Here is an 11947-nt window from a genome sequence, read left to right as displayed (position 1 = left end):
ATGCCCTGCATAATACAAAGATAGGTCCCCTCATACGAAATGAGGAACCCTCACTTTAGCCCTTATTTCTTCAGCCAGTAGCTGGAGATAAAACTACTTCCTGATGTGGTTTTAAGCATGTGAAAAAGAGAACTCTGTGTGACAGTACCTCTGCAAGTAGGACAAAAGCTACTCACAGCTGGAGCTCCCTGTTGGTGGGAGTATGCTAGCTAGCGATGGAGAGCTTGTTTTGACATCCTGGGTGTGCCTGGTGTTGCACTCAATACAAACGTTGGAGGGAGAGTGAGTGGAGTTACATGGGGGTTGTTGCTCAGAGCAGGAGAAAGAAATCCCAGAGGTGAGTCTGTTTATTAAGGCAGTAGTATAGGAGATGAGGCTTTTTAGAGGATATAGACCTCATGGGAGATAAATTCACAGAATCACTGTTGAGAAGAAATTGGGACTTGTACATAAAAGCATAGGTCTAGGTGAGATGAGGCTCTAGGGGACCAACGCCTGAATACTGTTGGCCTTTTAATTTTTATTTTTTGGCCTTGAATATTTTTGCCCTGAAGGGGACAAAATCATCTAGCAGAAAGAATTATTACATGCACCTGTAGCATATTTTTCTTGTTTTATTTGTTGAATAATATTTTGTTCCTCTTCCTGATTTTAAGATGGAATGAATTAAAACTTTATACCTGTCCTGCTCTATTAAATTAAATTAGTTTTTCTTTCCCAAAGCACTCTCTTTATTTCATTTCCACGGTATCATTTTCCTCTTTCTATAATATTCTTTCTCAGGCTTCTTGTGAACTTCTCTTCTTCTACCTGACCCTTATCTCTCAGTGGTCCTGGAGATTTTGAGTAAGGCCTCTTCTCATTCCACATAGTAAACCTGTTGATTAAATAAGTCATAACAGTTTGTGTACTATGTGAAAATACTGATTTAAGACTACTCTTAAATGTTTATTATTCTTTGTTGCCCAAGTACATGTAAACACATACTAAAAATAGACACTTGTAGAGACTCCTCGGAATAACTGCTCAGAGAGGAAGGGTCGTGGATTTCAAGCAATTAGGAAATTTTCTATTACTAGATTTAAAGCACTATGGTTGCCACACCATAGTCAGTTCCATTTTCTACCATTCAGATCCTTCTCAGTACATCTATGAAATGGAATTAAGAATTATCTCATAAAATTGTTGTGAAGATTATGATTGTTGGTAGATTGACTTAAATTAGAGATTGTGACGTCTCTGAATGGTGGTGTTAGGTTTTAGGAAAGTTAGTAATGGTTTTTTTAAAAGGTTACATCCCATGACATCATTCATTGCCGAGTTCTTTGAACTAATCTGTTATATTGAGACATAAAGTGATTGACTAAACCATATCATTTCATTGGAATTTTATATATAAAGTGAAAATCAGAATATAATTCTGGGAGAAAAATGGGTACTTCGTTAGTTTCCTCCCATTTGGACTTCTAGAGATGGGCCATTGTTACCCACCTTGGTGAAAATGTATGTCATAGTTAATACTCTTGTCTGATTAATGAGGCATTACCCTAAGAATGAAAAAAATAAGTAGCACTCAAGATAGTCTGCTTTGCTGAATATAATTTAACCTTGAGTAATTCATAAGTCAACAGAGTCCTGTAGTGGTTCGGGGATATACTGAGCATCAGATTCCATTTTACTATTGATGCAGAAAAATGCTAGGTAAGAGAGAGATTGCATGTTGACATTTTCCAGATTAAATGGATTTTTACTGTATTAGAAGTATACTTTTGAAATCACTTTTTAAAAATATCACTCAAAGCCTGCATAAGTCTATCAAGATGTTCTCATTCTTAATTCAGTTTCCATAATTGTCCATCAAATGAAGTAATTAAGAGCCTTGGATTAATTATATCCACATTGGTAAAGTCCACTGTTGGGAGAGTTAATGATCAACTCAACATGCTAATACTCACCGAACTAATCACAGTGTATACATTATGCACTGTCATCAGCTCACATTTCTAATTTTTGCTCCCAGTTAAAGATTTCCTCAAGGACTCCTCAAAGCAGATCTGATTCTATGGCTATATATATGTGAGAAATAACTCTTTCACTTATTATTCTCATGAGAATGCCACTTCCAATATCATTTCTTTCTCACAGTCTTTGAACTTGGGTTCAAGAATCCTAGTTTCTTGTCCCTACTCCACTACTTAGCATTTGGTTTTAGGCAAACCTTTTAACCTTGCAAAGCATTCATATCTTCATCTCTAAAATGGTAATTCCTGCTCAGTAGATAGTAATGCCAGCCTCAGTAGATTATTGTAAGGACCAAATGAGATAATACATGTGAATGTGTTTTGAATATTTAAGCTCTATAAAGATCAAGATATTTACATTTACTGGTATGTTTAATATTATAAAATTTGTGCGATATTTTCTGTTGTTTTTCTTGTTCTTGCTGCTGCTGTCTGTTTTAATGTGCTCAGTTTCTTTGCTTGGTAGATCTAGCCCAGCAGTACACAGAAAGTCATCTTTCTGGGAGCCAGCCATCATTGCACTGTAAATATGCAGGAGAAATTTCCTATTTGATAATATGCCAAATTAAATAGTTTTTACTATATATCAGCTTCTGAAGCCAGTGGCTTCAAAATAATAATAATAGTAATCACTGTCATTTTTTACTATGGTCCAAGCCAATATCTTTTTTTTTTAATATATTTTTTTTTATTTCAGAGAGAGGAAGGGAGAGGGTGAGAGATTTAGAAACATCAGTGATGAGAGAGGATCATCAAATGGCTGCCTCCTGCACACCCCACACGGGATCAAACCTGCAATCCAGGCATGTGCCCTGACCTGGACTCGAACTGTGATTTCCAGGTCCATTGGTTGATGCTCAACCACTGAGCAGCACCAGCGGGCCAAGCCACTATCTTTTTTAAATCCTTACAATTACTTTGCAGAGTAATATTATCTCTATTTAACATGTGAAGAAACTGAGACTCCAAGAGGTGTATTTATTGAACATCTCAAAGCTAGTAAGTGACAGTTTATACAAGGCTGTTTTTTGTTTGTTTGTTTGTTTGTTTGTTTGTTTTAACTCCAAAGCCTGTGCTTCTCCCTCTACCTCCCTCACTTTTTGTTGACTACATCATCCTATTCTTCCTTAATTACCAGAAATTTTATTCACAATTCCAGCTAATATCTGAAAACAACCTATCATTTTTAATATCAAATGAGATATTAGTAATTGAGAGCCAGACTAGACAACCTGGATTCAGCTAGCTTTTGACTGTTTTTTTTCTTTTTGCAGAATGGGTATACTGAAATAGTCACTGATTATTGATCGGCTGGTATTTGAAAGGCAGTTTGATCAACAATACCTTAGCCATTGCTCTTATGTTATGTAACCATCTAATGTTAACCACACAGGCCAGAAGATAAAAGCTTTAGCCTGGTGCTCACAGCCATCATGGACTCACCAATTCTATCATTTGTGGTTAATTCAGTAAAAATAACAATAACAATAATAATGATGATCTGACACAAAATAGTGAAGCATTAATTTTGTATGGTCAGTGGTTGTCAAGGATGAATTATAGTTAACTTTTAAACACAAAGAGGTTGCATTCTAATCAGTCTTTGTTGGTATATTTTATTCCCTACAGAGACCAGTGAAGGTGTATCTTTGCAACTGGGGAACACAAAAGATTTTATTATTTCATTTGACCTCAAGTTCTTGACAAACGGAAGTGTGTCCGTGGTTCTAGAGACTACAGAAAAGAACCAGCTCTTCACTGTGCATTATGTCTCCAATACCCAGCTGATTGCTTTTAAAGAAAGAGACATATACTACGGCATTGGGCCCAGGACTTCATGGAGCACAGTTACCAGGGACCTGGTCACTGACCTCAGGAAAGGAGTGGGTCTTTCCAACACAAAAGCTGTCAAGCCAACCAAAATCATGCCCAAGAAGGTGGTCAGGTTAATTGCAAAAGGGAAAGGATTCCTTGATAACATTACTATCTCTACCACAGCCCACATGGCTGCATTCTTCGCTGCCAGTGACTGGCTGGTAAGGAACCAAGATGAGAAAGGTGGCTGGCCAATCATGGTAACCCGGAAGTTAGGGGAAGGGTTCAGGTCTTTAGAGCCAGGGTGGTACTCTGCCATGGCCCAAGGGCAAGCCATTTCTACGTTAGTCAGGGCCTATCTATTAACAAAAGACCACATATTCCTCAATTCAGCTTTAAGGGCAACAGCCCCTTACAAGTTTCTATCAGAGCAGCATGGAGTTAAAGCTGTGTTTATGAATAAACATGACTGGTATGAAGAGTATCCAACCACACCTAGCTCTTTTGTTTTAAATGGCTTTATGTATTCTTTAATTGGGCTGTATGACTTAAAAGAAACTGCAGGAGAAAAACTCGGGAAAGAAGCGAGGTCCCTGTATGAGCATGGCATGGAATCCCTGAAAGCCATGCTCCCCTTGTACGACACTGGCTCAGGAACCATCTATGACCTCCGGCACTTCATGCTTGGCATCGCCCCCAACCTGGCCCGCTGGGACTATCACACTACCCACATCAATCAGCTGCAGCTCCTCAGCACCATTGATGAGTCCCCAATCTTCAAAGAATTCGTCAAGAGGTGGAAAAGCTACCTTAAAGGCAGCAGGGCAAAGCACAACTAGAGCTCACAACCAAAAGCCTATTTCAGTCTCTGCTGTACACAGAAACTACGGGCCCTGCCAGCAGCTCAGAGGCACGTGTGGAAAGGCCAGAGACTAGGTTTCTGTGGATGATATCAAAGTGATACATGATCCTTAAAACCAGTCTCCTGAGATAACGGCATTCCATGGGATGGGTGTTTAGAATTGTAGGTGGCATTCAGAGCAGGAAAGTGTTTAGTCAGGGGGCTGAACAGAGATGTGTAACCTTGCCTTGCTTATCACCCTGTACAGTTCCACAGGTAGCCCAGTCCCTCTTAGTTTGGGGAAATGAATGGTAAGTAGCTGTTACTGGCCAAATGGCTATCACTTACCTGAAAACTTAGTATGGGGTGCTTTTAAAATGTGATTATTTATGATTATGTTGAAAGCAGACTTTTAAAAAAATAATGTGCTGTAATACAGTGAATATTTACCTGTAGCCTGAATAGTGGACTGTGTGCAACTTTTTTAAATGATGTGTGTGTTTTTTTCTATAGATTAACTTCTTGGGGGCAAATGAGCATTTGTTGCTTTTGTTCAATTTGTTATATATGGAGAATATTTTGAATTTCTGGTTTTCTTGATGTGTAAATTAAAACACAGTCGGTGTTCAGGCTTCACAGTTATGTAATGTAAGCACAACTAAAATGAAACGTGTTGACTGCACAAGAAATTACAAAATTATTATGTTTTATGAAACTTGATCTACAATCAGTAAAGGTTTGATAATCAGACTATCCCTCCCCAATCTCCATTGTGATTGGTTTCTTTTGTTGTTATCTAGAATTTTCTATTTCAATTCAGACTACACACAAGAGTTTTTTCTATTTGGGGGGACATTTTTGGTTCATTATTTAGGAAATTTTATTATATATAAACCTAAATTTGGAAAGGAGCTAGTAATTCTAATAAGTCCACATCTTTAGGATTTTTTCCCCCTTAAGAAAAAATACTAGATTAGATATCACATACAAGAATCACAGAAGGGGTTTTTTCCTACTTAGATCATTCTTGGTCAACTTTTGAAATCATTGACTGCGCATCATTGTTTTTCCTTTGCAATTTTAATTTTAAATTATTTAAGCTCTTGGATAGAAGTGATGTTACTGCATTTATTGTATATGTAATCAGACTTTATTTGGCTTTTATATCTCACTATACCCTTATATGCCTATAGGTTTCTTACCCCACATACCCTGGGCAGTGTCTGCTGTAGGGCTTCAAGCATTAGGTCAGAACCAAAGGAGGTTGATTTTTCTGTCTTTTGTTTTAATGTCTGACAGTACACTAAATCAGCACTATAACTTAGACAGATTGGAATATGAGACCCCACACTTTCAGGGGTCACCACAAACTGCAGTTTATCGGTGACCTGTATTAAATGCACATCACAACTCTGTTTTACCCACAACAAAACAGTTGTGGGTTATTAGTTTTCTCCATAGCTTTTGACCTTTGTAGTTCTTCTATATTAGATGTCTTAACAAGAACATCTGAATGCCTTCATTTTTAATTTCAGTGCTCAAAAATAAATGTTCTCCAATCCGGGAACCCTTTTTACTTCATTGTATTTGTTAATATATTAGAACAGTCCAGACTGCCTTGTGTTTGCATACTGGTACTTCAGATTAAGGGAATCAACAAAAACAATATGGTACTGCTTCTGTGACAAATATCAGTGCCTTAACAATGTGTCTGTCCTTTTCCACTGAAAAAGGAAAGGCATTTTGATCTAGAAATGGCATTGCTATTTCATTGCTGTTGGTTTCACACTGCCTTCCACATTGCAACAGCAACTGGATTTTTCTTGTGATCCCAGAATTTTCTAAGAGAGTGAGTAGAACCTATAGCAGCACCATCAGTACAAACTATTGGTTCTCAAACTTCACAATGTCTCAGAACCACCTGGGAACCCACTGAAATACAGATTCCAGATATTCAGTAAATCTGCCTGTGAACCATGGTAACCTGCATTTTTAACAAGCATTCAGGTGATTCTGATGCAGGTGATCTGGGGGCATACATGGAGGAACACTGCCCAAGACCATCCATTGCACTTTTGTTCCTAAACACCTATGGAGTTTTCTAGGGTTTTTAATCATGAAAAATGTTTACTTACTCTGTGCTTAGAGAGAATGGGGAAGGTGTTTTGAAGTTTTATTTTGTTTCTTTAAATTTGTCTTTGTTTCAAGATTATGGGTATTAGTTTACACTTATCTTGAGTTAGCTTTGATGTTAAGTTAAATCTATTGCCACTTCAGTTTTGAAACCAGCCAAAAGTTTCAGATAAAGGTCAAGTTCGGCCTGTTAGCAGTTACTGTACATAAAGGCTTCATCCAAAAACCATCCAGTGTATGTGAGCAAATACAAAAAATGACACACAAGCACAACTCTCGAGATGTGGCAGTCCTTTTTCTTTGTCGCTGTACAAACTTCCACTGAAAGCTGCTATCCGCATCCTCCTTGTAATTGTTTTTCTTGTTTTTCCTCCATCGTACATGTGGGTTTTATACCATGTGTTAAATATGCAATAAAGTGTTTACTGGATGCCCTTCTGAAGGGTAGTCCTTTGTAAAGCTGTACAGACTTTGCAGTTTAAGCACAATGTGCACATGTTAGTTTTATATACAGCAAAACTTGATTTTTTGCAGATGGAAAGGTATTTTGTTTCTATACAAAGTAAATGGATTGTGCTGAATGTAAAGCTGCTTTATAAAATTGTAAAATAAAGTTTTTATCCTAAAAGGAATGTGCCTGGATATTTCTCTTTCATCTCTGATTATTCTAAGATTATTTTATCCCAGCAAGCAGATTTCTGACTATCATTTTCTGTTCAGCCTGTGACAACTAGTCAGGCAACAAGTGCTCATTATAAGATGTATCAGGCCCCTTTAAGACAATATGGGGAGGAGAATATCATATGGGGCTTAACCAGGAGGGTTAGTCTATAGGGAGTACACAGTGTCCACAAATCAGTTTCAGAGAGAAAAAAAAAGCTGAACTGTATGGTCAGTCAAAAAAGGCGTTATGGAGGAGATAGAGCCTCAGCAGGGCCCTCAGGCCCGGGTACCAGGTGAAAGAAGAGGATCAAGTAACACGATCAAAACCAGAGTGCCATGCTGGCTGTGAGGATGCCCTTTCCAAGCTAAGTCAGCTGATAACTGTTTCTATCTGATTTAGATTTATTGGAAAGTTGGCCCTTCCTATATTTTTTGTAGTTGTGTCTCCTGCAGAACAATAAGCATTACTTAATCCCTCCCTTCTCAGAGAGTAATAAGTGATCTAGGCTCCCAAATACATACAAAATCATAGACTAGTCTGGCTTCATGTTATGTTTCAATGCACATTAGGTTTTTTGTTATGAACGCTACATTTATATAATGGAATTCCAATTGATCACCAATCAGCTTTCTCCAGCTGATGGATGCACAGATTTTGACAGGCTGCTAATCCACATTCTTGGCCTCTCTTCCTTCTCTGTCATCCTCAGCTGGGAAACAGTCATAAGGGGGCAAGTAGTTCTTGGTCTGGATGAGGTCTCAGGCTGTTCTTGCTTTGATTTTGCTCTTTGTAGCTAAATGGTTAGTATATTAGCCATTCTTCTGTAGCCACTGAACGCCACTTATTTGTCTCCCCATTGCCCTTGAGAGGGGACAGATCCTCCGTGCCACGGAGGACTTACTCCAGTCTGTTGAGCTCTCCTTTCCTGAGAACGCCTTCTTCGTATTCGTGGGACTCTGGCGGCCACTGTGTGCTATGAGACCTGCCTCTTCTGGGCATGACAGTTAGACCAGAGTGAGTCCGTCACTCAGGGTGGGCCAGTGAGTCTCTTCCCCAGGGATCCGGAGTTGGAATGGATAACTGAAGAAAATACACAGTGAAAAAGAAGGGAATCTTGGCAGTGCTCCAGGCCCTGGGCCCAGTGCATTTCAGAGGCCAGCAGCATTTCCTCTGGTTCCGTGAGATACACTGTCCCTTTAGGACACATTCCTCTGTGTGCTAAGTTGGCTGGATTGGATTTCTGTTGTTTATAACTAATGAACCCTAACTAATAACTGTCTCCATTATAGAGAAAAATATCATGTAAGTTCTGTATATTCCTCCAGTCTGGACCCACTGTATTTGCTAATGCTGCCATAACAACATACCACAGACTGGGTGGCTTAAGCCACGGAAATTTATTTTCTCACCATTCTGGAGGCTGAAAGTCCAAAATCAAGGTGTCAGAAGGTTTGGTTTCTTCGAGGCCTCTTTCCTTGGGTTGCAGATGGCCACTGTCTTCCTGTGTCCTCTCTATGTTGTCTTTGTCCTAAACTCTTCTTAGAAGGACATCAGTCATACTGATGTAGGGCCTCATTTTACCTTCATTACCTCGTAAAGGTCCTGTCTCTAAATATAGTCACAGTCTTAGATCGTAGGAGTTGGGGTTTCAACATGGATTTGGGGGGACACAATTCAGCCCATAAACCACTAGTCACTCTCAAGTGCACAGAAACTTGTTGATAACCAGTTAAGGCCAAAAGTCAGAGCTCTTTGGGGACCATTGGGTGGGCAGAGATCTAGGCTTGGGACTCAGGCCCTAGCCAGTTTGGCTCAGTGGATAGAGTGTTGGCCTTCGGACCGAAGGGTCCCAGGTTCGATTCCAGCCAAGGGCACATACCTGGGTTTTGGGCTCGATCCCCAGTGGGGGGCGTGCAGGAGGCAGCCAATCAATGATTCTCATCAGTGACGTTTCTATCTCTCTCTCCCTCTTCCTTCCTCTCTGAAATCAATAAAGAAATATATTTTAAAAAAATAAACTTGGAACTCAGGAGCCAGGGCTCCCTGGCTCTGCCACTGTAGCATCAGGACCTTTCTCCACTCCATGGGCTTCCCTTGCCTCATCACACAGTCCAGCAGGAGAGAACTAATGGATCTTAAACTTTTCTTTATAAACTAACAAAAGGTAACCTTTAAACTGAAGCAGTGGTGTTAAAATTATATAAAAGCACCAACATTAGCCACTAGATTTTTATTCTTCCCACCATGTGCCATTCCCGTGAGCCCATGCTGAATATAGGACTTGAGGTGTTGAAAATGTAGAGGGATACAAAGCATATAAAAATAGCAAGTTGTGAGATTTGTTTCATGACAATTTTTAAAGTCTCAAGTCTGCATTATTATGACTTACAGACACTTAATAATAGAGGGATAAAAGATTGATTTTCATCATGCCAACTCATTAAGGATGTCAGGTTGGAAATGGATGTGAGTTTAGATGTTGCATTGGTGGTGAAATTGTTTGCTGCTCACTTTCTGATGAAACGAGATACATTTACCATCTGGTAGGCATGATTGGTAACGTGTGTGTGCGCGCGCTGCACTTCCTGAATAGTAAGCAGCAGCAACACCGTGTCATTCTGCTCATCCTTTCCCAGGAACAGACGGATTTTGTGAAATGACAGGACTGCAAAGCAAACCATTGAGGAGCAGTAGCAAAGAGACAGCAAAAGGGGCAGAAAAAGGCCCTGTGAAGGATCAGAAACGGAGCAGCCCAGGAATATGGTAAACGTAGTTTAGACTGGATATTACTAAGCAACCCACCAAGCTCACTGCAGCTAAGGTTACCACCTGGACTTTGTGCTGTTCTCCTCAGCACCTAGCAAAATCCCCGAGATAAGCATGGCCATCCCCTTTCCGTTTAGAAAACCTAGTAAAGGGTGTTAATCCCTGGAGACTAGAGAAGGCAGTAAATCCGGGGTGGGGTGGGGTGGGGAGTCTTGGCAAAAGGGCATGATTTTATTCTGATGCCTGTTATTCTCTCTCCTTTTCAACACCAGTGAAATTAAATCTGTGCAGTTCAATTGAATATAGAGTGGGCGGCCCCAAACTAATTCTCAAATCCCATCAACGGTGTGGCAAGGTAATCAGGGCGAGTGTATCTCCTCAACTCCTGCAGGTAACCCAGAGAGGCACTGCTTCATCTGGAGATATCCACCACAAGATATCACCCAGCAACTTCCTATGAGCTTGAATAAATATTAGAATTCTTAGTGTCTGGGTAGAGCACACTATGGTTCTGGATTGGGGCTGCTTTGTTCAGGAATAGGGAGCGGGAACAAGCACCTTTGCAGGCGCTCCCCGAACTAAATCTCATTTACAACTCACGCCTCGAATCCAGACTCTGGAGGTAGAAAAGGAAACACTTTTTAAGTAACTTGCTCCAGGTCATGCAATTCTTTCCATTAAATACTTCTTGAGCACCAGTCACGCGCTACCTACGAGACAGAAAAGGTGAGAAGACCCCCTTCTTGCTCCAGTCACAGCCTGGAGCGCTCTTCCTCTGGGAGGCTCTGGGTAGCCTTCCCTTTCCAAAATCAAAGACCATGCAATGGCGTTATTACAGCTAAAATGGCCGCGTGCCCACAGTCAAGCTCTTGCAAAAGGATTCCACATGAATTCTTTCTAATTTTGGAAATGTGATGTGAACTTTACAGGTGGAAGAACAAACTTGGAGAAGTTAAACAACTTGCCAGAGGTCATTCAAGCCAAGGTCTGGAAACCAGGTACATCTGACCCTAGATTCCATGTTCTTGACCCTCATCCCCAAGCAATCGCCATGATCCACCATCTCCTGACTCCACCCATGGGGTCCCACGCAGTGGTCTCAACCAGGGATGCAGATCTCAACCCGGGCACCTCCCACACCTGCCAGATGAGGAAATGCGCCCATTTCATCTGTGAACTCTACATCAGATCTGCTCAATTGGTTCTTGCTCCCCTAAACCATTAGAAGAGCCAAGAGCCTATGAACCAAATGGTGATGGTTCGATTCTGGTCAAGGGCACATGCCCAGGTTGCAGGCTCGATCCCCAGTGGGAGGCGTGCGGAGGCAGCTGATCATTGATTCTCTCTTATCATTCATGTTTCTATCTCTCTCTCTCCCCCCTCTCCCTTCCTCTCTGAAATCAATAAAAATATATATTATTTTTTTTAAAAAAAGAAGAGCCCAGAAACAGACAGGAGGTCCTTCAGTCATCAAGTCTCCTTGGTATGTGCCCCATTGCTTCAGCATCCCTGGACCATGTGTTTACATTTGGTTTTGGACAACCCAGCATCACAGCCCCTCTGCAGCCCCTCCAACACCCTCCAGCTATTGACTGTCTTCCCAAAAGACTTGCAAAAACTATATATTGCAGGGTAAAATAGAAGTTGCGTGTGCTTGTGCATGTGCAAATGCACACACACACACCTATGTCAATGCACAGAAAACAT

The 11947-nt window shown here is 40.5% G+C and overlaps 1 protein-coding gene across 2 annotated transcripts in view; it reads left to right on the top strand.

The window, feature by feature from the left end:
• The window catches only part of GLCE (glucuronic acid epimerase), a 98312-nt gene extending 90874 nt beyond the window's left edge, over positions 1-7438 (top strand). For both annotated transcript variants that reach the window (XM_070420315.1, XM_070420325.1), the window contains one exon: positions 3651-7438. In XM_070420315.1, coding sequence (XP_070276416.1) covers positions 3651-4675 — 1025 coding nt within the window. In that variant the 3' untranslated portion in view covers positions 4676-7438. The remainder of the gene's footprint in view (positions 1-3650) is intronic.
• The last annotated feature ends 4509 nt before the right edge of the window (positions 7439-11947 follow it).

The sequence above is a fragment of the Myotis yumanensis genome, unplaced genomic scaffold (assembly GCF_028538775.1).
Source record: "Myotis yumanensis isolate MYYU_CA2020_CCGP unplaced genomic scaffold, mMyoYum1.0.hap1 SCAF_1, whole genome shotgun sequence".
Taxonomy (NCBI): Eukaryota; Metazoa; Chordata; class Mammalia; order Chiroptera; family Vespertilionidae; genus Myotis; species Myotis yumanensis.
Note: the sequence above shows the minus strand (reverse complement) of the source record. Positions and strands in the feature narration are given on the sequence as shown.